Source organism: Calonectris borealis, chromosome 2 (genome assembly GCF_964195595.1).
Source record: "Calonectris borealis chromosome 2, bCalBor7.hap1.2, whole genome shotgun sequence".
Taxonomy (NCBI): Eukaryota; Metazoa; Chordata; class Aves; order Procellariiformes; family Procellariidae; genus Calonectris; species Calonectris borealis.
The window spans coordinates 131,468,728-131,495,486 of NC_134313.1; the positions used below are offsets into that span (position 1 = coordinate 131,468,728).

A 26,759-nucleotide genomic window follows, 5' to 3' on the forward strand; every position below is an offset into this window, starting at 1 on the left:
GTAGGAGCTAGAGGCTGGAGAAGGACCTGACATAGTTTGCAGAGCTATTGGACCTATAGTTTCTCAGAGCTGGTTTGGACTGCAGCATTGCCTGGGATTTCCCTGACACAGGGAAGACCACCACAGCTCCAGCGCCGGTGTGTTAGCCAGCCTCCAGCCCTGACTCCTGCAAACACCTTTTACCAGATTGTTGAAATACACCCGTGGAGGACAGCACTGTAGGTACGGAAGGCAGGTGTCTCCTGAAGTGACGGTACTGCACTGCTCTTTCTGTCAAATAAATTTTGCTCAGCCCTGGGTCTTTTACCTAAAAGAAGGGATTGGAAGGGGAACGGAACTTTCAGTCTTGTTATAAGGAAGAGCGTTCTAGCATCTGCAGTGGCCACAGGATCGAGATGAAGATTGCTGAGCTCCTACCCTAATCCTTTCTGCAAGCTGCAGTAGATTCCTGTAAATGCTCTTGAGTGCTTTCCAAAGCATTTGCAGGCTCAAAGATGTGCGTAATTCTGTTAGCCACAGAGGCTGATGTTTTCTTCTAGGGGCCAGTAGTAGCCTGAGTCCATTGGTGCGCTGGGGCCGTAGAAGTCCCGCAGCAGCACAGCGTTGCTGGAGGCCTCCTGGCAGCCGTGCCAGGCTTGGGCTGGCCTCACCTCCACAGCTAATAAGGTGGTCAGGCTCTAGGTCTGTGTGCGAAATTGTGTTTGCAGGTCGCAGGATTTTGTTGTGAGAGTATAAGTCAGGGGTGAGTTGACAGCACGTTAGAGATTATTCAGGGAATATTTTCTCTTTACCTTTTTTTTCTTTTGACGTTACAGGAAATATTCAGGAAGTCATATTACAAGAACACTTGGAAAAAGAAGATGAAATTCTGGTTTCCTTGGCTGGTTTGAAGCAGGTATAATTATTGCTTAACTTAACTTTCTTGTATCCTTCAGTGCTATTAATCCTTTCTTTTTTTTCTCCTTTTTTATTCCTTTTGTATACTGCTTTTGTCTTGTAGCTGTTTTACTAATACTAATGCATCAAGCATTGCAGCGTACTTTAATTTTAAAAGGTAAAGCTCAGCTATAAAGAGTTCAAATGCCTTGCACAGTATTTGCTCCCTGAAAAGTTCTGGAGGCCTCAAACCAGAACTGAGGCAGTGAGACACCAAGTTCTTAAGCCATACCATCATTTTTCTTAATGTAAAATGTACATGCTAGGCAATAGGCACGTGACGACACTTGAATGTCATTGCATTAAAAGAAAAAATAATAAGTACATAAAATAAGAACGCTGCTGAGCATCTGTAGCTGTGATTATACTGTCCTCCACTCCCTCAAAATACTTTTTATCAGGAACGATGTGACATATGTTAAATCTATAATGAGGTAGGGAATAATCTTAACAGTTTCTCTTTAGATTTCTTGGATACTTGTTTTCCAGACTCTGATACAATCACATTTCACTGATACTTAGATCTTTAGCCAATATAGATATGAACATTGACTTCCTCCCTATTTCTTCAAAGCAAATATTTTGGGGAAATGGTGTATGAAAGCATGCTGCACAGAGCTTTAGAAAATTTAGAATTCCTCCAGATTTCTAACCTACATTCTATCCCCTCCCATTCAACAACAGATCAAGGACATCCTGAAAGGTTCCCTGCGTTTCAACCAGAGCCAACTGGAAGCTGAAGAAAATGAGCAAATCACGATAGCTGATGATCATTACTGTTCCAACAGTCAGAACAAGGGGACAGGTGATGTCCTAAAGGGACCTGTCATGACAAAACAACAGTTCATCTCAGGACGACAGGTAAGGTCAAAATATCTCAAGCAGGTCATTGATGGAATTAGTCTGATACTGTTTGGAGACTTCCCTTAGCATGTCCAGACATTACATGGGAACACACCAGCATTCCTGCTGCATGTGGAGCCATGCTTAAAAGTTTCTCTCTAGCTACCGTCCTAGCCCCATCAATGATTTTTATTATGCTCTACACACAGATACTTAAGCCTAAGTGTTACGTAGTGGTTGGGGAGTTCTTCTTTCAGATTGCTGAATCACAGAATCACGGATTAATTTCCTACAAAAACGTGTAAAAACTGGAGGTAAATGTTCCCATATCAATTGATTGTTCTCATTGTCCTTGTCCTCCAAAATCCCGTTATGTAAGAGCTGATTACCTGCATTGCAGTGTATCCGTGGCCAGTGCCAAAAAGGAAGTAGCGAGGAGGTTGCTTTTGCCTTCTAGTCCATTGTATTGACTTTCTCCTTGAATCAGTAAACAGTGTTTTCACATACAAAGCATACAGTCACAGAACAAGTTCACACACAGCAAGAGGTATTTTCCTTTCGTGTTAGAAGGTCTCTCTCTGTCTAAGACTCAGTCTGACTCAAATGTGATCTTAAAAACAAGTACTTTTGTATATGCACACGTCTATAACATTTTCAATATTAGAGTTCTAAAGTTAAGTCTGCCACCCCGATACTGATACTCACACTCGTAAATCCAGTGGTAGCACTATCACCTTGGAGTCTAACTGAGTCTGCAATCAGTTTAATCTTGACAAATTTAATTAGGAACTAGAGGAAATATTTATTCATTTTCAAATAATGACACAGGATTGTTTTGATTTATTACACACAATCCCCTTGAGTTAGCACACTCTATGTTAAAAATCATATTTAATTGTATTTCAGTATTAGAAGCGATACTGAGGTTGTGGGTTTTTTTACTCAGTAACGGCAGGTTCAAAGAGCAAAGCTTTGCTAGAAAGCTTTCATTGCTTCTTTAGCTGTTGTCATTACAGTCACTACTTTCTGCCATAATAAAGGCATAGGTTAAACTGATGTAGCCTATTGGAGTGTTCATATAATGACCTATTTTTGCCCTTTATCTCCCAGCATTTTATACAAAGTATCTTTTGCTTTCTTGCCAAAATGGCAAATACTACTTTTTTTTATTATTTTTACTTGGATTTATTATAGAAACTGGAAGGTAGAATGCTATGTAAGACAACAACGTGCTGTATGAGCGTGTGCAGGCCCTACTGGTGCTGGAGAAGCCCTTACTGAGATGCTGGTCTAAGCCGTGTGCCACTGAGCGGAGGCACTGGGGCGTTGCACTTTGAGTATTGGGAGTGGAGCAGGCGAAGCCTGGTCTGCGCAGGTTTCTTTCCAATGGAAATTTGCAGGGCGATAAGTAATGAGGTCTCACCCCAGTGTGTAGTCAAATTATACATCCAGCCACAGGAGCTGAGAGGTGTCCGTGGGTCCCACAATTTCCATGTACTCCATGAGGCTGCTAGTAAGCCAACTACGAGCAACGTGAGTAGCGGTTGTACAAGCTGAGCTCCTGCAGAGCATTAATGAGGCTTCAGCACTGTATGGTTTACGTTTGGAGGTGCAGTACGTTCATACGGATTAGCCTCCTCTGTTCTGGAAGTTCCAATTGTGATAACGAGCAGCAGCCCCTACGACAGAAAGAAAAAGAAAAGATTAGGGTTAGAAACGGCAGACCAGGAGGACTGTTAGTACCCCGACAGTCTGTGCTGTTTCCAAGCCCATCGTCTTTAACCACGGTGTCTAAAATTAAACAAAAAGAGGAGAGCTTTGGACCCCTTTTAGTAAAACACGGGAAGATAAAACTACTGAATTTAGTGGGCTGTTAATTGATGGGGTCAATTGTTGGCCCAAACTGGCCAAACCCAGTTTTAGCTCTCCTGAAGAAAATGGGCTGCACTGATGCCCTGGGTCAAGCCGGGAGTACTTACTGAGAGCTGCAGGGGGATAAAAAATTCCAGCTGCTTTTAGACCATTTAATTCATTTCTTGCTAAATAAATTTTACTGCATTTACATTTTCTGTGACTTTGGTAATGCATGTAATTCTGTTTGATGTGACTTATACTGTCACAGAAAATCAGAGATTTTTCTCTGGTGGAATTATAGGGATGTTTTCTAGGACAGCTGGAAAAGTTACAGGTGTAGCTATCGTGTAATTGAGATTAAAATCTGGTCTTTTGTGCTTGGTTGTTATATAAGTATAAATTATTTATCATCTTCCTTTTTTTTAAAAGTGCTCTTCCTCTTTTTTGCCTCAAAATCCCTTTCTGGAAAGTGAGGATAAGGATACAACCTTTCTTTGGAAAGGAAAGCTGCAAAATTAAAAATGAAAAAAAAATAAGATAAAGGCTCAAGGAAATAGAGCATTTTTTGGAATGTTTGGCTTTGGTAGCAGCGTGCAGTTGACAAACAGAAGGCTTCTGTTGCTAAATAATGAATGATAATTAACACATTATCTTGCCTTTATCTCTGTTCAAAGAAGGAGGCAAAATGAGCTGCTGTTCTTCTAAGCTTTCTTGAATTGTATCCTTACAGTTAGTTTTAACTCATTCACAGTATGAAGGCAATTGAAATAAGCCTGGTCCTAGTAGCTGATATTCATCAGGAAAAAATGTTTGGAGAAGCCATATGGCAACGGGCGTAAGGTTGTTAACTTTCAAAGCTACTGGAAGTATAATTCTGTCATTTTTCATTTATTCAGTAGTGGCAGCAGATGGGAGAAAACATGCTTCACGTCAGCATGAGTTTCCTGAAACAGAAATAGGCAGAAGAAGAAGGGAGGAGGTATTTTACCTCTGGAAATATCAGTACCAAAATACCAATGTATGCCAGGGATAGGCAAACATTTACGAGGGGAGGCCCTTTATAGCATTTTGGAGTCAATATCTTGCTTTCCTGCCTCTCTGATACTTCAGTGATCTATAGGTCTCTTTAACTGAACCGAAAAGTGTGGTTAGCATGAAAAGTTGCGTTGCAAAGCACAACACATAATGACAAGAAACTGGAGTGAGTAGTTTTCTTTCCTTTCCCTTTATTAAAGGGCAGGATGCTTTTTTTAACTGCACAAGAACACATTTTTGGAAGCAGAATTTAGGAAATTGCAACACCAGCACAAAGTGTTTATGACGGAGGGCCCTTGCTGGGGCTCACTGCCAGAAGGAAGACACCCCGTTATCATCCTTGGGGGTGCCAGCGAGGAAAATACCGATCTCGCTGGGCGAGTGTGTCACTAGGTAACATCTGTGTCGCCCTACGCAAGGTGGAGCCATCTCGGATGCGAGGGCTGCGAGGACTGAAATAGCGTGATCTTGATAGCTTGGAATAATCAAGTGTATAATTTTGCAAAATGAGACTGTACTGCATTCCCTGAGAGCTTTTAAATAGAAGTGTGGAAAGAAGCCAGGTGAATTATGCAACAGTGATTGTTCAAAGGAACGTATATTTCTGTTGTCTGGGGGTGGGGGGGAAACAAAGTGCTGAAATTTTTACATGGCATTTGGAGCTCCCAAAAAAACCTCACCTGGCCCTGTCTTGTTGCTGCACTGGGTGCTACAAAATCAGGCGACTACTAACACATTGGTGGAGCAGAGCCAGGGTTGTGTGCTGCCGGTGTCCTCAGCCCCCTGGAGATGGCAGCCGATTGACTGACAGCTCATGAAGACAGCATTTCAAACAGACCAGATGAAAGCAAAAGGCTAATTAATAACAAATGATGTCTCAGCTCAGAAGTGCTTAAATAATGAAGTATCCCTCCTTGTAGGATAGATCTGTTTGTTTTTAACTTCATGGAAAGTGCTTGAAGTTGTTGACATTTGAACTACCCTGGTTCTGCGCGGATCAGGGAGCTTGAGATCAGTTTTGATAGCACTCAGCACAGATAGTTGTTGATATTTTTAAAAGCAATATCTGCTCTGTTTGATATGAATTTTATTAAGTCATCTGAGGAAAATGAATTAGTGTCAAAAAATAACAGATGTAAATTTCTATCAGTTTGACAACTGTCTTACATTGGGACCTTTAAAATTGTAACCAATACTCTGGAATTAAGATGAATGAGAAATTATTAAAATGGGTTAATTACAAAACAAAATACTATATTATTATACCTAGATAATAATATAGTATTATTATACCTAGATACTATCTAAATAACACACAAAAAATTATGAATTATAAAAACAGGATGTTTTAAAAATTTACTGCAAAGGGAGATATTTCAATCCTCATTCATATAAATTTTGGAAGGGAACAGGTTACAATTCTGTATTTGAACATATTTGCACATTCAAATGATATTTATCTTGCTTGGGACTTTTAACAATTTGGAACAACTATGTAAATAACAACCAAAAACTTCCAGCTCCCTCATTTCATATTACAGTCATTCTTAATCACTGGTGGGTTTTGCTCCCTGAGCTACTCTACAGTTCCCTTTCAAGAGAGTTCTGCTCTGTAATCAGTAATCAGGGCAATGGAAAATTGTTTTCAGCTGTAATAATAAATTCAGCAAGATAAGTTTTGCTGGAGGCCATGGATACCGTAACTCCAAGTTGAGTTGTGGCTTGCTGATACTTGTGATGACCTCCATACTCCAATTTTATATACTGTGCTGAGAAATGAGATAATTTTATCTCATTCAGGTTCTTCCTGTTGTTCTTTTTTGTTAGTGCCTTCTTGTTTTCTCTGATACCTACAATCTCTCTTTTACCCCAAAGTGAATTTACATTTTTTTGTTTGGTGAAAGAGTCACAGCTGAAGGGCTTGTAGTTGGCACACATGTTGACATACACATTTCTCTAGCTGCCTCTCTACTTCTCCTTTTTCTCAGTCTCGCATTAGTAATCAAATGTATTGGTTTCAATATCACACCACTTCAGGATGCTTGTCCCCACAGGCTGCTTGGCAGGTTGCATTATTACGCTGAAAAAATTTGTGTGACAGCAACTAGGAAAGCACTCACATTCTTGTCAGAGGAACATAGTGCTAGACAGGAGTTGAATGCATCTCTTGCAGAGGAAAACAAAGTGTTGTCCATTTGGATTGCAACCAAGCTAATAGGCTGCCGGTTGTCAACAAGTGAGAAATCCCACTCTGCTGTATATGGCAGTTTCCCTTCTAATTACATATAGCTCTGACTGGTGAAAAGCTAGATTTCTCCTGAATATGGCTAATTGGAATATAAGATTGCCAGTTCGTAGAGAGTTTTCTGGTACACTGATGCGTAGTCTTGATCCACTATCTGAGTGCTCAGGGACACACATTTCCCAAGGTCTAACCGGACAGAAGAGGAATTCCTGGACCCTCGTTTTCTGGTAGACTCTAAGCCTAGAAGCCCTGGGAGCCCTGATGCCAAACCTGAACTAGTGCACACTAAACCAGGTCTATGTACAGCTCAGATTCCACAGGTCAGGGTTTTACTAGGAAATTTTGTATCAAACCATTCTCCTGACAAGCTCCAAAATGCCATTGTACATGCAAACCGGCAAAAAATTCCTCAACTTCGTGAATTACTACAGAAAACTAACAGCAGTGAGAATATAATTACTGAAAACCTTCACGACTGTAAGGTATGTGTTAGATACCTAGCTGCTGTGATCACTACATGGATGCACTACGATGATAAAACATGCAAGGCTGCTATACCCAATAATGTATGCGTTAGCTTTTATGCTTTTGTAAAAACAAATAAATTATTTCATCCAAAGTTAATACCCACTCTATTTTTTACTTCTTGATTTGGGTATTGCTGCTTCTGGATAATGATTATTCCTTTATCCCATTCCCATATCACTGACACGCATCATAAACCTTGTTAAGTGGTAAAACTGATACTAACTTTAAGTCCTTTCTGTGCCATTGTCTCACAGACTACAACTGCTTCGAGCACTAGTGAGAGCAAGAGTGCTGATGACTATATTATGGTTTCCAAAGAAGAGGAAGGAAGTAGAAGTGCTGTCCCGGAGCCAGCGCAGTCCCATCACGCACACAAGGAGGCAGCAGTGAAGCCAGAAGCTCCATCTCGTTCTTCTTTGATATTCTCTGACCCACTGATGGGCTCCATTTCAGCCTCCTCCAGCAACCTGAGCTCCAGCCCCGATGATGACAGTAGTAATAACAGCAAAGATTCTGACTTTGCTATTGTCAGCCCACTGGACATCTAAAGAAACAGTTGGGAGAGTTTGGAAGGTCAGTCGTTACACCTTAGCTCAAATTCCTATGATTCCACGGGCTGGATAGTTCTTTGGATCAGAAGGACAGAAAATAGATAAAGGTAACCCATTTCAGCTGCCAAAAGCCTAAATTAAAAAAAAAAAAAAAAAACAAAAAAAAACAACACAACAACAACAAACCAAAACCCACAAATTTGCAACTCTTCAAAAAGAATAGGTATCTTTTAATAACTGCCTTAAATAAAGACCCAGTAAAACCCGGTTCTAATATACAGTTATTCTTAGTTATAGAGTTATCTTACTTAGGAGCTTTGTTACTATAGAACTGTTGCTTTCCCAAAACATAGAATAGTATGTGCTAGATACCATAATGGATTAGGAAATGTGTAGATACTTGGCATCAGACCTCAAGCAGCAAAGACAAGCTAGATTTAATATCGTCCTTTTATGGATGAAATATGCTCAACTGGGTTTTCTGAGCAGGAAAGGGTACTGTTTCTTCAGAGACTGTGATTAGAGAAGTAGGGAATGTATGCCAGAAAGATTAAAAGCATCATCCTGGCAGTAAGCTTGTTCTCAGCTGAGGAATCCTAGTTTCTTCATTTTCATCCGGCAGTAGCCTGAGGTGTGTTCAAGGCAGAGGTTTGTGTAGTTGTTCCTCAGCACTGTCTTACAGGAGAACGTGTGACAAATTCCTTGAGAATGGGGACCTATACAACAGAGCCTTATTTCCCTTTACCTACTTTTTTTCCCCTTGAGAGTTCCTAGTTCATCTTTTGCCTCTTCTGTCTACTTTTACTCCCGCTAGCATTTTTATTTTACTGAGATTACCACGGTTAAAACAGTAGGTGCAAGGGAAATTACAGTATTTCATAGTGTAGACCTGAGCCAGTTGAACTAAAACTAGCTTGAGTATGATAACTTACCAGGGAAGGGTGCAAAGTGAAATGAAATGTACATAATTAAAAGCACTTTATGTCTTGTTACTATTATCTTCTATAGACTCTGTTTACATGTATTCCTATACGATTTCCACATTTCTAGTCAAGAAAAACATAATGGTGCAGCAGCGTTAACCAACAGAAAGTTTCTAATTAACTCTAGAACTTGTTCTTCTATGGAAAAGTGTATTTCTTTCTCATAGTACATGTAATAACAGTTTTTTTCAAGTAGATACGGGGCGGGGGGGGCTGTACTTGCTGATACCTTTAAATTCTGTCGGAATTCACAACAAGAAACTGGTGGTGAGTGGACGCCTGCTCTTGTAGGACCTACACAGAACTAGCTTGAGGAAGGAATGCTAGAAAGCCACACTACTTATAACAACAGCAAAAAAAATTGCATTATTTACTTTTAAGATACTTATACATTATGCCATGCAACAACTTCATAATTGCACGGCAAACCTTGTGTTTGTATGGAGTTAAGAAATGGTAGTTATTTGCTGCTTAGTCTGTAATTGTAAATGGAGTTAAGTACCGTATTCCGAAGATGAGGTGACATGTAGTTTGCTGGTCTTAGATTTTACAAGGTCTGTGTCAGTGACTGCAATGAAGAGATAATTGTCATGTAATTACATGGTGGCTGACGTATCCTTACATGCTCAAAAGCCGCCATGTAGTTCTTCTGAGATTATTTGTGCCTTGTAAAATGATAAAATGCTAGAATGTTATGAGCAGGCATAGCATCATATGTCTCTGTGACAGGGTGATATGAACAGTCAGATGACTATTTAGATGAAAGATCTTAAATGCGTAACATTTCGGAGAGGTGTTTATTTTGGTTTAATTTTAAGCTTCATAGAAAATCACTTTGGAATTCAGCATGCATGCCTGTCTTCAGGTTTATTTTATTTCCCTGAGTTTGCATGAATGCCAGGGGATTAGGTGGCTGTTGATTTATTTAGGTCTTTCAAGCTTTTCTAGCCTTAACCCATTCAGCAAGGCTTGTGCCACACCACCAACAAAGGGGAATCTGTTCAAGAAGTACCTATGGAAAGAGGAAAGAAATATTCTGGGGACAGAGAGGGAAGTTTTATATTCTGTGATACATAAGCCTTCAAAGATTCCAGTAGTTTGGCAGGGGAAAATGTTTTTACTTCTTTTTTTACTTTTTTTAAGCATCAGTCTTTTGATTTCTGTTCTGGTTGGTTGTTTCAGGGATCACATTGCTATTTTCCTGAACAGTCTCATTGCCAATGGAAGAGTGTGATTTGTACGGTTCTTTTATTTTTGTAAGTTAGTTGTACCTTTAATGTTGCATATTTTAAAACAGCGCTAAAAGTATATAAAGATTTTGGGAGTTTCTAACAAGTTTTCACTAATCAGTGAATACCGATGAGCTGAATGCCTATCATGCCGTGGGATATGATAAAAATCTTCAGAAGCAGAGAGATGATTATACAAGTAAGATCAGAGTGAATTCCAGTAAATGAATCTGCTTTGGTTATACCGTGTCCTTCCACATCTCAAATATGTTGTCTCTGGTACTTGATCATAGTGCAGAGATAATTAAAATCTTGTATATTCATTAAGTCAGAAACTTGTAAGTTAGACAGAATGTCAAGTCATCACCCTGTCTTGCCCTATGTTAAGAATATACTGAGAAAGAAATTGTCATTTGAAATACAAGATTTTTTTTTTCCCTGAAGATGACCTGCTCATAATGTTCATGAATAACAATAATCAGATAGAAAAATTATATGCATTGCAAATTACTGATGAAACGTAATATGCGATTAAGATATGTATCTGAGACTGTTGTACTCTATCTCACATCTGTAATTTATGGCTGTTTAAAGTCTCTTGCATGTCATGTCAGTTGTATGTACTGCAGAAAGGCAGTATCATAATTTGACTGGGTATTCATTTAGTCGTGGAACTTTGTATCTTTACTCTGGAAGAACATCTAGCCCGCTTTATTAAAGAAAGAATTAACGAATTTTCTGGGCTGTGCTCGTGCTGTTTTCTCAAAAAGGAGGGAAAGCTTTTTGACTAGAATACTGGAAGTATGATTTCTGAGAACAAGGGTGATTAAAAACTTTGAAACTATTTCATTAGCTATATAAGCACAAAGATTATTACTCTTTTAATCAGATTTTATATATATATTCCAAGGAATAAAACTGTTTGTCATTTATCTCACCCAAACAACATAGAACATTTTCTATTTTACCATACTTATTGTATATGAAAATAACAAACCAGAATTTAACATGATATAACTTTTCTGCAATTGCATGAAACTTGGTATAGCTACATCATCGTATCTCAGTCCCAGTCCCAGTATCTGTACAGTACTTTTCTGAATCTCAATACTTTATTTCACATTCTTAAATGTTTCCTGTGATTCTCCAGTATGTTCTCCTCATTTGATGGCACTGAGGCAGCTATTTAAAAGATTAAACTTCAGATTTAAGGTGTACTTGTGCCTGGCAGTTACAGTGTTATCTGTTCAAATACAGACACAGCAACGCTAACGTGAACAGATTTCCGAGTTCTGGGTGTCAGCCCTTAAATAATACTTTTGATTTTGTGCTGCATGTGCTGGTCTTGAGTGAATATCTGTAATGGTTTATGAGACTTGAAAAGGTGCAATTTCGTAAAATAAACTTCATTTGGCTACGGAATAGTAATTACACTGTCTCATAATCTGTGCTGTTCTTTTAAGAGTGATTATATACAGTCTCTGCGTTAGTGTTTCCTGTGTCACCGAATCTGCTAGACTCCCACTTTAGTAGCTAGCTAAATTTAGAGATGAAAGAGCATGAAAGACGGTCATCAGAGCAGCAGCAACTTGAAACGTGCACAGAGGCAACTTGTTTGCCTGCTGCTCGCAATATATTTAACCGCTAAAATGGTGAGAGAGGTTTTAGATATGTGGGAGGATCCTGCAAGAGGCAAAGTGCATAACCCCAGAAACAGACGATGAGCCGGAAGGGATGCAGCACGAGACTCTCTTAAACTACAGATGCTTTAGGGCAGGAACCATCTTCTTCTCTGAGTTTGTACAGAGCTTCTAGCATAGTTTGCCATGAACACAGATGCTTTCAAAATTAGGATAATAATAATATACTCATCATTTCACCAGGTTTAGCTCTTTCAGACAGTGAGATAATAATAGCTCAGCTGATAGCAGTAGTATTGTATCAGAGGAATTTGGTCCCATACTGCTGAAGTAAGGGCAATTGAAGAACAGTAGCCTAAATAAATTAATTAAAACAAAAAAAAACCCCACATCAGAAACAGAACAACAATGTTGCTGAATACAAAAAGCTATATTTCTCTCCAGACATATATGAAATGTAAGAAGTTTTTTCAAAAATGGGCTTCAGGTAGCACTTGTGTACCTTGTTTGACTATGCCAGGTAAGTTCGTGCAAACCTATCTTTAACTTGCAAGAGCCTAGCTGATGCTGAGATGCAGGAAGCATTAAAATATATCAGCTGCAGAGGGAAGACACTGTGGTTTCATTTTCTATGAATGGTAGGAATTTGATCCTTCAAATCCCACTGATTTAACACTTTCACTATCTTCCATGGTGACAACATGAGAAACCCTGTAATAATTTCCAGAGACCCGATGGGAACTCTGCTGCATAAGTCATCACGTGCAGTCACAGAGCTTTGAGCTGAGAAAGTTCTCACAGCTTTGCCTTTCACTGTGAGCTTCAGGGACTGTGGCAAGATCAGGTTTGTCTGAATTTTTAATTAGTACAAAGAAGGATTCAAAGATGCTATAAATTATCACGTCAGTATTTCAGACCTTTTGGAATATAAATTGCTACACAGTTTTGAGATGGAAGAATAGTTGTCACAATATCTTGATTTCCCACCTGCTGTGTTAATTGAATCCAGGGGATGGAGAATATAGTAGCATTTTCAGATCAGCATTGAATTCCCCTTTAAAATAAGAGTAAATATCAAGCAAACAGATATTAAAAGGCAGATTGTCAGAGGTGTCATATAGCTTGCTGGATAATATATACCTCTGTGCAATACTCGGGAACATGCATCATTTTTATCCACAAACGGGGACTTGCAACAGCCTAGAACACAAGGCAGAAAATGTACATGAATGTGAGCCTGTTCTTAAAAACATTTTTAAGCTCCAAGGATTAAAATACATCAAAATGTTAAAAAAAAGTTTAAACACACACCAAGCCTATTTAGGCTTGCAAAGATTATCAGGTCTCAGTAAAGTTTCACCTGGTTTAGAAAAGTGTTAAATTTTCTTATTAAAATCTGATTACTTACTTTATGGCTTGTTCCACCTTGCAGATTTCCATTTACCACTGACACTGCTGTCTGGATTGCTGCAGTATTTGCACCCACAGTCAATGTAATACCCACTCCGCCAGCAACCCGGGGGTTGAACAGTATTAGGGTAGGTTTTGGTGTGAGCACTCCAGTTATTGCCTTACTTACTTATTACTGCCTGGCAGTCCCTACCTGTGCTTTATCCACATACGTCTTTTCTAACCGATCTTTGATTGTAAGGTCTGCAAGTCTTTCGGCATCACATGTGCGTTGCACGTGCAGCGATGAAACTCCAGCCTCCAGGTGATGCCACAGTGCGACTTACAAAGGCACCTAAAGGTAGGAGTTTGGGACCACAATGAACTTCTTGTATTTCAGAATTGTGCTTCAGACCAATAACTTGCAAAATCTGGAGAAAATTAATTCCAGTATATGAGCAATGAATTGCACATGTTTACTAAGTTGTGAAGAAGTTGTGGTGGGACAACTCCCCAGCAGACCCTCTTTCCAAACTCCTTTTGTTCTCATTTCCCACAGTCAAGCCCATCTGGCAGTTTTGTGATACCGGACATAACCCATAAAAACTTCAGCTGTTTAATCTTCTTGAATAAATGAATTCTCAGTCACTGTGATCAAAGTTAGCTGTTCATCATCTGAGGACTCCAATACCCTTTGCCTGCAGCCTGGCCACCAGCCCAGCCAGGGCGCTCCTTGTTCTCATGTAAAATCTGAAATCTTATGAAAATCTCACAATACTTATGCAGCAGGTGGTATCCATATTCAGTCCTCGTAACTTCCCTGTGGTAAGCTTTATTGTAAGTTTTACTGCCTAATATTTCTCTATCCACGCTTTCTTTGTAATTCTTACAATCAGGAAAAAAATAGAAGAAAAATATTGGCTTGGTTCAAAAATGCTTTGCTTTTTCTTTCTTCCCTCCTCCCTCTCCTGGTAAAGTATCTTTGCTGAGGATTTTTCATTCTTTTACCTGTAAAATAGCCTAACAGTGTATTTAAACTGGTTATGAGGTAGAGTTCTGATATGTTTTGTCTTAAAAATGCTGAAACAAAACACAGATTTCTCCAAAACTTTTCCCATACTGAGTAAGTGGAGCTTGAGTTAAGCATCAACTTTACAAAACTATAAATGGGAATAATGTATATTTTCAATTTCTAAAAAACAGCACATTTTGGTAAACACGCTGGACCGCAATTGGGCAAGTAATACACTTACCAAGCTATGCTGTTTGGTTTTTTTTAAAAATTGAAAAAATCCAGTATTCCCCCTGGTGAGACCGTGAAGAGGGAGAACAGCCGCAGGCCCAGGAGGCTGGTAGAGCGTGGTGCCAGAACTTGTCCATGTTCCTTCAGAGGGGCCACGGCTGTATTCAGGGCAGGGTGCTCCCGGGCACGGGGGAAGGTGGCCCACGGCTGCGCTTGGAGGAAACGGGACACCCGAGGCCACGCCACGCCGGAGTGTGCCCCCGTTGTGCGGGGCACGGGGGGGCTCATCCTTGTGCAAGGGCCACGGGCTGCAGTGTTGCTAGAAAGATGGAGGATCTGAAGATGGAAACTAGTGTTTGCTGCCTTCCATGGACCTTTAAGCTTCAGCGTAAATAGAAATGGGAAAGCAATTGCCAAGCATCATTAACCATGCTGGCATTGCAGTCGCTGCAATGTGCTTTCCTCAGTGTTTTCTTTCTGGGGGATGCAAGTTTTACATTGTAGAGTGGCTTATACAGAAGAAAGAAAAATCTCCTTCTTCATATTTTGGCATTTTTGCTATATGTGAATATTATCTTGTTTTAAGAAATATTATTGGTGTAAGTCCACGGAGAGACTGTGACAACGTCTCTCCCCCCATGTATCAGGCATTTTGAAGTAAACGAAAAGAGAGAGAAATAGCAACTTTAAAATTTGTGTAATCAAAGTGTTGGGGTTTTTACATGAAGGGATTAGTATGTTTGGTAGCTTGCACTGAGTAGAAAATCAGTGTCTATTAAGACATGTTGGAGAGAGGCAAAATGTCTACAATTCTTCAACTACATGAGCACAGGACTGTGTTTTCCCAGTGCTTATTAAGGTACATCTGGCCTTACTGGAGAAAGTTATATGATGAGTATGGCTTCTGCAGAATTTTTTTAAAGAAAGAATATCAATACGTGCTTTTGCTTATAAAGATTCCTATTGTTTTCTAAAATCTTTGGTTCTTTTTAAATACCTTTTTGTGGTGCTTCTTTGAGGTATGGCAGGAGTTTTTTTTTTCTCCTTGTCATCCTCTTTCTTCCCGCCTGCAGCCTGGCATGTGCACGACCTGCAGAACCGTCTCATCCCCCCACCGCCACCTTCCCCAGGTCGGGATTTATGAGAGGTCCAGTTGCAAATCGTTTTGGGAAAACCGCAACAAAGGATGTGAGGTACGACACAAATTGCAGCCCGACCCACATCAGCAAGTCACACCTTGCCAGAAAATGTTCATTGGTTTTCTGACCTCGCAAAGCCACAAGCATGCCAATAGTCACGGGCTGTTGAGGAGTCTGGCTTTTTGTGAAGGGTAAGCACTCGTAGGAAGCAATCTGCGTGCTAGAGCTATGTACCATTATTTAAGAATAACTGTACCCTTTGCCATCAAAATCAGAAGACATGAGTCTAACTTCCAGCAAGTTTGTAAAATGCACAGCGAAGACCTCGTAAGCACAGAGAAGCATCCCCGAATCCTCTCGTTTCGTAAGCCTTTGTCATCAATGCACACTGTGGATGCTGAAATGATCGAGATAAATACAGGCGCTGGGGCCTGGTGATAACAATACAAACTCCAATTTCTACTGCAAAATGCTGATGAGACCAAATAGAAATATCAGGTAGGAAACAGGTGGGTTCAACAAATTGTGAAATACCACCCCCTTCTTTCAGAAAGAAACTTTAAAAGTTTCAAATATACTGTTTTGATATTTTTTAAGAGAAAGTCACGTTCTGGTTCAAAATTATTTGATTTGGAAATTTTATGTAATCCTTTACAGAAAGTAAAAATATATACAAAACATTTCAAATTCATCAATATATTTCAATTTATGACATTTTAAAATTCTTTTATCAAATCGCTGATTTTTGGATGGAGGGGAGCTTATCTTTACTAAGAAAGAAAACCTACATCAGGAGGGTGGGCCTGTGCTGTGGGATGCTCCTTGGGAACAGAGCCAGGCAAGTTTAAAATTGAGAGATACTTAAAATTGAGAGAGGGGCTTTGCAGCGTGTGCGGTCACAGCCAAGCCTGGCATTTTACAGTGCTGGCTGCTGGATGTAGAAGGTTTCTGACCTGAAAACCTCACTCCTCTAGGAGAGCTAGTGAGCGGCATGGTCAGGGATGGTTCATACACTGAGGCAAAGGGAGGTGTCTGTCTGTTGGTTGTCCGTTGTACGTGCTCAGCTGGCTGTCTGTCTGGCAGAGGATGCTGCACTAGTATCAAAACCATTAGCTGTGTGTCCTGGTTCCGGCTGGGACAGAGTTAACTTTCTTCCCAGTAGCTTGGGGGGTGTGCTGTGTTTCGGGTTTGGTATGAGAGGAGCGTTGATGGCCTGTTGATGCTTTGGTTGTTGCTGGGTGGAGCTTGCACCGGGGACTTTTTGTTTCTCTTTTCGGCCTCCCATGCCCTGCCACGTGCAGAGGAAGCTGGGGGGCGGGGGGAGCCTAGCTGGGGTGGTTGACCCAGCTGGCCAATGGGATATTCTATACCATGTGATGTCATGCTCAGTATAAAAACCAGGGGTGTGGGAGGGCTCGCCCCGTTGGTGACACACAGTCAGCGGTCGGTGAGCAGTTGCATTGTGCATCGCCTGCTTTGTATATTCTGTTATTGTTGTTGTTCTCATTGTTATTATTACTGTTCTACTTCGTTTTATTTCAATTATTAAACTGTTTTTATCTCTACCCACGAGTTTTCCTACTTGTGCCCTCCCGATTCTCTCGCCCATCCCACCGGGGGGGGTGAGCAAGCGGCTGCGTGGGATTTATTTGCTGGCTGGGGTTAAACCACAACACTGTGTGATTGGCATTTTGGATGAAAGAACATTAGTTTAACCCAAGGTTTTTGGCAGTGTGCTGGGCACTCTCCTCTCTAACCTTATCACACATGCGGGGCCACTGTGGGGAGAGGTAAATCCCTATTTTCAGAGCCTGCAGCGCGGACCTGTCTGTTCAACACAGACCCAGCTTGCTTGGATCAGATCTGTCCTGGGTGCAAATCAGCACACTTCTACTGACCGGTCACAGCAGCTTATTCAGATCAAGGTATGTTTCTTTTGCATCCAACATCTGCTGGCCTACATAACCACGTGCATCAGTGGTTCATCGCCAGGCTTGGGGTGGCAGTGCAAGCCAGCAAGTCAAGGTAATGCAAATGCTCTCCAGAAACAATTCCCCACAGCAGCCACTGAGGGGAATTTTTTTATTTATTTTTGATAAGAGGATCTGTTAAAATTTGAGAGTTTTAGAAAGATTGACAGAGGTTTAAACTTATTAAGAGCATTTTGCATAATCAGCTACACTGCTGCACCAGTGACTTAGGTAACCTGGATGCTGGGGAGAGCCTCTTCTCCCCTCCTGCTCAATCGAAGTCATTCTGTGCTAGCACCTGTTCATCCTTGATGGCAAGTGTGTCCTTCTGATAAGAAAAGATGGGTCCTTGTCCTATCCAGGGTCACTGGAAATGCTCCCTGCAGACACAGCCCCTAAGCACCCCTTAGTCTTCCAAGATATCAGGCACTGGCCTCACTTTCGACTTGTGGGTCCGGACGGTTGTACATAAAACATCTCTGTTAAAAACGTTTTTACGCCTCTGCTGCGAGCATTTACCACAGATCCTCCCCGTCGGCTCCTGCCACAGCTGCTAACGGTGCTAAATCACGTAGCAAAACCCAGTGAGGGCGGCCGCGGCAGCGGCGGACGCTTCTTGGAAGTCATCACCTCCGTTCAGGGAAAAGCCTAGAAGAGGAGTCACAAACCACCAGGTGCCCCCGCGCCAGAGCGGGGACGGGACACTCGCCAGCAATCCAGTACCGTGACCTTGGATGCGGCCTCAGCGAGACCGCCAGCAGCGTACGGACAGCACGCAGCCAGCCCGTGCCTGCTTTGCAGCCGCCGCTGCATTGATTTGGGGGGATTTTTTGCTTGGCACCCACCCCGCAGCGTGCTCCCTGCCAGGCCTCCTCCCCATGCTCTGCTCCCCGGCCTCTCAGCCTTACCGGCCACTGTTTCAGGGCTGCTGTGGCGGTAGTGGCAAGTTTGCAACGGCTTTCAGTGTGAACAGGCACCGAGCCTCATACAGGCTGATGTATTTTAATTTTCATGCATCCATGTGCCCTCCTGTTAGGCTACATCTGCGGAGGAAGGTTTCCATTTTGGTTGTAACTGGCTTCTTGCTGAAAATCTTCACAGAGTTGTTCTTGGGACCTGAACTCAGCGAGACCTTTGTGCCTTTTGTGGGGTTTTTTTTGGTGTTCTTCGCTCTTTCAAAGCCAGGAAAGCATTGGGGTTTTTTTTCCCTTTTAAACGTGCAGAGACCCACCTCCTGGTGACGGGCACATTGCCTCTGAGGTGCTGCTCTGTGCCACGGGTGGTGGTCGCAGGTCACCAACATGCCACCAAGCCGTGCTCCAGCCGAGACGAGTGGTACCACCAGTGATGGTGGGAGAGGCCTGCATCTGAGCAGGTAGAGCAGCGGCCCTCGCCCGCACCCCGAAACCCAGCCCTTGTCACAGGCCGTGTCGGCAGTGAGCCAGGGAGCCTCCAAATTTCTCCCTGAAGCAGGCTCTTCGATAAGCAGAGCGTGAAGAACCCCGTTATCAAAGGTCCTCTGCAGAGCCACGCGCGGACCAGGCACTGCCTGCAAGTGCCCAACAGCAGCATGAGTCTGCGCTGGCCTGAATCAGCATTAAAAACAGATCTCAAGGTGCAGGACTGGGGAGAGGGGAAAGGCTAAGCTCATAGCCGCTGCTGACTTTTGCGTTTGAACAGATTTTTTTAAACAATAAACAAGAAGCTAACATCTGATTAGACTGTTGTTATGGAGTCCAGGTTTTAGCATCATAATTACTGTTGCATTCAGAGTTTTCCTGAATTTCCTTATTTTACATTTCATATTGCTTAATGAAAGTGGCTAAGAGACTTTGCTGAAAATGCTTGTGCAATATTGATTAGGAGGATAATTTTAGGAATGTTTGGCAACTAGAACACATTTTCTGTTTCATAAAAAATACTTTTTTTTAAAAAAATGTTATATAGTGTCTTTGATTTTGTGGCCTGCCTTCTCAGCCAAAGATCAAAGATGAGTTTTTCAAAGTAAAGTTGTGGGAGGGAAAAAGAAACTAACTGTACCATGGTAATGAGGGGAGAGTGTGAGACAATGTGAAGACTGTTGACTCTAGTTGCCTCAAAACAGATTTACAAACAGTTCAAAGAATAAATTTAAATACACATGAATAACAAATGGATTAGTCACATTAGGATTTACCGAAGCGTTTATGAAATAGCAGCTTTGTAGCACGGTCCCTTCAGGAGTAATTCACTAAGGTGGATCTGATAGCACATTCTAGTTTTCTTTGTCCAGTGTATAGGCCGCTTAGGAAGGGAGAAAAGGGTAGGATACCCATCATTGCTTCAGGATTAACAATCAATTGGAGAAAGAAAGTTAGAAATTCTCCCGGAGTATCTGTGCTTTGCCAGATGCTACTTTACCTGCAGTAAATTCATAGAAGCCATTAAAATCAAGACTAGAGCCTACACTGAGCTCGGACTTTCACACAGGTCTTGGTAGGAACAGTGTGAGAAACGGGGGCTGAAAGAGGGATTCGATTCATAACAAACGGAGACTGCCAAGCACTTATTTAATTGCCTCAATGCAAGGCAAAGCACTGCCTTTTCTGCCCCAGTTTGGATGCTTGCCCATGCTGTTTGTCTTCCTTACATGACCTATGACTAAGGAGTCTGAGATTCTCCAAGAACAAATACTGCAATCTCTGCTATAGTCTCTACGGTCATTATGGAAACAGGGAACACGCTGTGCTTCCATCCCAGCTGCATCAAGGTCCACCAGCTACCCAAGTGTCATACAGAGAATCAAGGAGTCACATACTTCTGCTTTGCTGTAGGGGAAGACCAATGTGACAACTCGTCAGCAAGCTAGAAGTCTTGACGCACAGCCAGTGGGCAGAGCTGCGCCGAGCAAGAGCGGGAGCTGATTGCTCTTTGGTTTGGTTGTGAACCCATGTAATCTGCAGGGGTAGCGTGGGCTAGTGGGTGGGATGCTGACGTGGGACCAGACGGAGTTGAGATCTGAATGGGTTAGGTGCCTAAATACCACTGAAGTGGATATTTGGATTTAATAGCTGAAGGGCTTTGCTGCTTCTGAAAACACTGCTGGCAGCTTTGAAAGTCTTGTTTTAGCTGTTCTGTATGCCATTTTCCAAGCTCTGTAGAGTATAATTATAGCTCTTCCCTAATGTTGCATAATGAATGCATGAAAAATGGTATCCTCTGCTGCTGAGGTAGTGGGGCGACCCTGCTTTACTTCAGATTGATAGTTGGAGTGGGTTTATTGACATGGCATTTCTGAGAACTATAAACTTAGAAATGAAAGAAAAATATCTGGCTGCAGAGGTAAGTTTAAAGGTACTATAGATATATCATTAGCGTCACATACTTGTTTGTATAAACTCTGGAAAAAAAAAGCTGCAATGGCTTGGCTGCTGAGAGCATACCTGCTACTCTCTGCTTTGATTTTCTACAGAATTCAAGATTAAGGCCATGTTTGAAGAATAGCCTGGATCAAATAGGTACATGCAACAAAAGTAATCGGATGAGACTGTGTTTGCTACATTTAAATAAAGTTGCTGCCCCAACAGATCATTCTGTGACTGATACAACTCTCTGGGCATGGAAATATTGACTGATAGATGCATGACTTCTTCTGAATTATGACTGACTTACTGCGTACTAATGCAGAGAATATAAACAGTACCTATTCTTTGCCAATAACTGGAAAAGTAATTCATTCTCTAGGTTACCTTTGTGGTTTTTAACAATAAAGGCTGGACTAGCTTTATGCTTTCATTAAGGAATAAATCCAGCACAGATGAAAAAGGGTGTTGGATACGTCAGCCTCTGCACTGTTACGTGCCAATTTAGCCAATATCATGTAGTGCAATCTCTCTGCAGCATGAGAGAATGAAAGAATTTAGAGCAGGTTCTTTTCCTCAGAGTCTTTCACAAAGTACAGCTCCAGACCTCTGCAATTCAACCTATTCTGCAAGAAGGAAGAAGTAATTCTGTGTGTTTGTGTGGTTTGTTATTTTGGGGTGTTTATTATTTTTACATAAAAGTGCTGAACTTTATTTGAATTCATTAGTTCATTTACTTTGCGGGAGAGGACGTTTCCTGCAGAAAAAAATTAGTTGTAGAAGTCTGTGCAGAACAAATATGGTATTGCTTTGGTGTTTGACTCTGGAAACCAAGATTTCTCCTTTTAGAAAGTCTGAGAAAGAATACCAATGAACTCTTACATATGGGATGACTTTAAATAATCTTCCTCAGGCTGAAAAGCTCTAACATTAACAGAGGACCTAGTATCTTTGGGGAGCATAAGCAAGCCTTTATGCGAGGATGAAGGGGGTTTGGACAAGGATGACCTGTCCGAGATCAAAACCCAACATACTCCCAATTGGTTTGAAACATTTTGGCAGTTGCTATATTTTAATGTGTTCCTTTTGAATGTAATGAAAACCTTCACTAAAACAACAAATAACTAGCTTGCAATGTTTATCTGGCCTTAAATGAGATATACCAGCATCGTGGTATTTGACAGTCATCATAATCACAGAGGACTGTTCCTTCGGCTATTAACTACCTTTAAAAAGCAAATCTCTCAGTGTGCCTTTGATACAGGAAGTTTTTAGGATGCAAAGAACTTACTACCAGGTGGTTAACATCGTTGCCAAACTGGTCTTTTACAATGATCTTCACCTGCCAATTGCTATGTTAAGGACAGCTGCCCATTCCTCCATATCTAAGCATCTTAGGTAGCAACATCCCTAATGGACCTCCCAATCTCCATCTTATCCACCTTCTTACGGTAAAAGACAGAAGGCAGCACAGGGCACAGATATTACTTTGTTGGAACTGATTTTTACTTCTTTCGGGGAGGGGGAGGAATGGGACTCCCTTTATGATGGAGAAGGATCTTACCAACATTGCTAGAGTTGTTCTTAGAGAAGACAGCTGTGTCCAAGAGTGTCAGTGGAAAGCATTCCCTAAAGATCAGAGCTGGAGTTTACCTCACCCCTTGAAATCTGTTTTGGAGCTGCAAACTATAAAAATGGAATGACAATTAACATGCTGTTTTCCCCAATTCTTTTCTTCTACTTCTTTGCTGTTGTTGTTATTATTGTGTTTCTTACAAAATACCCAATTGCATTACTAAGGGTATGATAAGTATGATAGTATTATCAGATAGTATGATAAATAACATAGATCATGGTACTTTTAGTGGAGGAAAAGATCACCTGCTGAGAGTGTCCTTGATGATACACTAAAAAGTATGTCCTTCAGGAAGTGGGGAGATGTCGTTCTTGCATGTTATCTTTCTGTATTTCCTGTAAGGCTCAGCATGTTGGTTGGAGTAAACAAGGGTACACCCAGACCGTTGCTGCAGGTTATTATGAGTTGAAATAGCAGGTAGTTCACGTTATTTGTGTACAAAGTTTCAGTTCCTTAACAGAGCACCAAATCTTGAAATTAGGCTTATACACTACTGTGACACTTGGGAACAATGCATTTCTCTAGGAAAGATTTCTTAAGCAAATACAGATCTTTATGTTTTGATTATAGATTCTGTACATTGAATAATTTATGTTGACTGGAATTCTCAAATAAAGCCAGTGAAAATGCAAAATATGCTTGTTCCTTTTCATGAGAAAGCTTCTAAGAGCATATAAATATTTTGTTAGAAGCTCCATTTCAGCTAACAGACCTCCAGAAATTAGGGCACTGAGCTGTAAACTTCACATCCTGTTTTTTCCTTAATGCCATCTGGGGAAAATAATAGAATCTAGGCTTTACTGTCTTTCCACAGATCATACGCAAGATAATGGTGCAAGCAAAAATGCTATCGCTTGCTTTGTTATGTTGAGACTGTCACCATTCGTGTGAAGCCTAAACCTTGTATTAATCTCTGAACCGTGCTGGCTTTATTTTCAAAGCAGCAGTTTTGATTTAAAAGGTATATGTGACTCGAGGTTCTGGCTGCCTGGGGCTGCGGTGGTCTATGGGTCCCCTCACAGTGGCCGTATCTCACCCAAGTCCTCACTAAAAGATGCTCCACTCACTCACCGCCCCGGCAGGAGAAACACAGGCAGGAAACTTTGCCTCTGGACTTTCTTCTTCCCAAACATTGCAGCCGTATCAATACCATTGAATTTTTTTAGATCCTTTGTAAGTCTTGTGTGTTATACTGACAAACAAGGATATTTCCTCTAGACTCTCCTCAAATTACTGACGCACACAAGCCAAGGAACTGTGTATTTCACAGCCTCTGCGATACAGTCGTTGCAGCCTTGTTACAGGAAGAGGAGACCTAGCGATGCTCTTTTTGCAACAAAGGATTCAGATGTCGCACAGAGGAAACTGCAAACCCGTCAGTATTGTTACCTAATTCTCCACCCTTCTGAAAAAAAAAAAAAACAACTTCTGGGTCTTTTCAAAATGCAGCAATGGGATAGTTCATGATTTCCATCTTGGCCTGGGTTTTCAGAAGAAGACTCCCAAGCGGTTACCGCTAGGGACTCGAGTTTTCTTTTTTACATTTAATGTAACAGGAATAATATTAATGGGTTTTGAGTTTTTGTTTGCTCATTAAGCAGTCAGCAGGAGCTCACTTAATGGAGCACAAACTCACAGTTATTACATTATCACTTAATTATTCGGCCCTGACATCACTGCATCTTCACAGCAGGCACCCTCACAACTCGGAAAGGGGTGCGTTTCACTTCAGCTTTGTACGTCTTGCTGAAAATAGGATAACAGGAGTGGCTGGAGGCAGCGCTGGGGCAAATTGGTCCTGCTTTACAGCCTTTTACGCCAACAGGCCCGCAGCGCAGAGCGTGAGCCACGGGAAGTTATGGAGAAATAGGGCAGCTACAGGGAAGAGTAATCAGTGGGAAGGAGCTGACAGTAAAAATGTCACATTGCTGTACAACTGTACTCGACGAGATATTTTTAGGTTGTTTAATAGATAGAGAGGAAGGGAGGGATGGGTGTTTTTGCAATGGTAAAAAAGGTGTTCAGGTAAATTTCCTGAAATCTCAATTCTTCTGTTGATCCACAGGTAAAACACATTTAAACACCATGAAGCTGCTGTTTTTCCATGAGTTAGTTTCTAGTGTAACCTTCTATGGAGTCCTTGGGGAGTTAGCTGTTTCTGGAGTCTTTCCCAAACAAAAACCTGTCAAATGGCTGGGCGATACAAGCCAGATTATCCCACCTCTCCGCAAAGCAGTGGTACAGGGGGATGCTGTTTTCTAACAAACTCGTTGAGTTTTTATTCTCATGGTGGAGTTTTAATCACTCTTCTTTCAAACATGTGGTATAGCAAGGGCCAGATGCCATGCAGTGTGAGATCTTAACAAAGTCTCTTTGTACAACAACTACACTGCCAATGCCAGTCGTTATTCAGGTGGTAAAATTGGGGTCCTTGTGAATTCGGGTGTGAATCAAAGGTGTTCAGCTTTGCAAGGCCACACTCCAGCTCATTACCAGAAAAGAGGCAGGAATACTGGGCTGAAGGGTTTTTTTTGTTGTTCTGTGCAGAAGAATATGTTCTCTTAGTGCTTTCTCATGGGAAAAGAAAAATCTCTTTGGGCAGAATTGTCTTTTATGGAAGTGGTTGGCAGATTTACTCAGCAGCACGTGACTGCAGATAAGTGATTGCTTGTAATATAAGGGAACAACTTTCGCAGAAAGTCCTGGACGCACAACTTTCAAGCATCTTATATTCAGCATTAAGAATACACCATGACACAGGAATTTGTACTCGCCATAGCGAGATGGAGACCTGTGAAGTTTCTGGTGATGACTTTACAGACTATATTTGTTGCTATGTCACTCTGAGAATTAGAGATGATTTTAAAGGGTCATGTGCAAAGGCAGAAATGGTTTTGTTCAACTGACGTTATCAAGGTGCCTACCTTTGTGTTGAGTCTATGGATCTGGGTTTGGGAACTTGCAGCCACAGAGGGATCTGTTCATCCCATTCCCTTCTTATTTACCTTTGTGTCCATCGTTTTCTTATTGCAGTTAGCAAGGCGACACAGAGGTCATTGCAGTTGCTACAATTCAAAAAACCTTGGTTCGTTTAGCAGAAATTACTCGGGTTTTATTGCCACAACATTGTCTGAGAAGAGAAAGCTAGGAATGTGGGGGGAAAATACAGACAACCTTGTAACACACGAGGCTTGAGAAAATGGCTCTGATGACTTGTGGAATATTGAATATCACAGAAGAGTGATCCCATATTTGTAGATATGGTTTGAACTCTACTTACCTAAAAGGTTACTGCCTCGTATGATTCCACTGAGTTTTTTGGTTCTTTTGGGTGTTTTGAGTGGGCTTTAGAAATCTTTCTTATTACAGAGCAGAAAAACATAGGAGGTACATTAGATCTCTGATATATTACTGTGTAGTCTGCTTATTACTTCTATGAATTCTGTACTAAAACTCGTGGGCTTTTCATGAGGAAAATGTCCTCGGCATGCAACATAGATGAGCAGTAGGTCTGGCTTCTGACAAGCAGCAGGAGCAGCAAGAGCACTACAGTCTGGTGCATGCAGATGCAAGGGTTATGAACCACACACAAGCTTTTTTTAAAGACATGCCTTCATTGCAAGTTTAACCTAGATGATTGGCATTTGCGTGTAAGCACCTGGAATAGCTAAGTTCAGGTGTAAGGAACTGCACTGTAAAGCTAGAGTCCACACTGACATCATATTCAGTCCTTTGGGGCTTAAGGCATTCTGCAGCCGCAGTATCTTCTTAACATCGAATGACTCAAAGTCATCCTATGACTTCTTTCCCCCTCCCCCTGCAATGTTGGGGGTTTTTTTTGATAAAATTGTCCAGCCACGTAGGAAGGCATGATCTTAATTCAACTATTTATTCAATAAACAGTTTCTGGCTTTCTGTCTATAGCTTTGTTCCAGCGGAAAAAAGCTATAAACAGCCACGGATGGTGACGACCTGTACTTGCAGCTGGCATTAACGCCGATCTATTTTTGAGAAAAGGAGGAGGTGCCTGATAAACCCAAGACATACTTGGACAGTCCCTGTAGCCAGTCGCCCATTACCTTGAGAAGGCTGAGTAGCTAGAGCAGTAGATGGGCTTTGATAGCTGCCTACTTCTGCTCCAAGGAGGCCAGCTTTCTCGAATGGCATGTGTTAGCTGTGCCACAGCAGGACACACAG

The 26,759-nt window shown here is 41.4% G+C and overlaps 1 protein-coding gene across 2 annotated transcripts in view; it reads left to right on the plus strand.

Annotated features, from left to right (window-relative positions):
• TBC1D5 (TBC1 domain family member 5) overlaps positions 1–10,938 on the plus strand; it is a 324,891-nt gene extending 313,953 nt beyond the window's left edge. For both annotated transcript variants that reach the window (XM_075143446.1, XM_075143445.1), the window contains 3 exons: positions 816–895; positions 1,621–1,797; positions 7,696–10,938. In XM_075143446.1, the coding sequence (XP_074999547.1) occupies positions 816–895; positions 1,621–1,797; positions 7,696–7,989 (551 nt within the window). In that variant the 3' untranslated portion in view covers positions 7,990–10,938. The remainder of the gene's footprint in view (positions 1–815; positions 896–1,620; positions 1,798–7,695) is intronic.
• Positions 10,939–26,759: the final 15,821 nt, after the last annotated feature.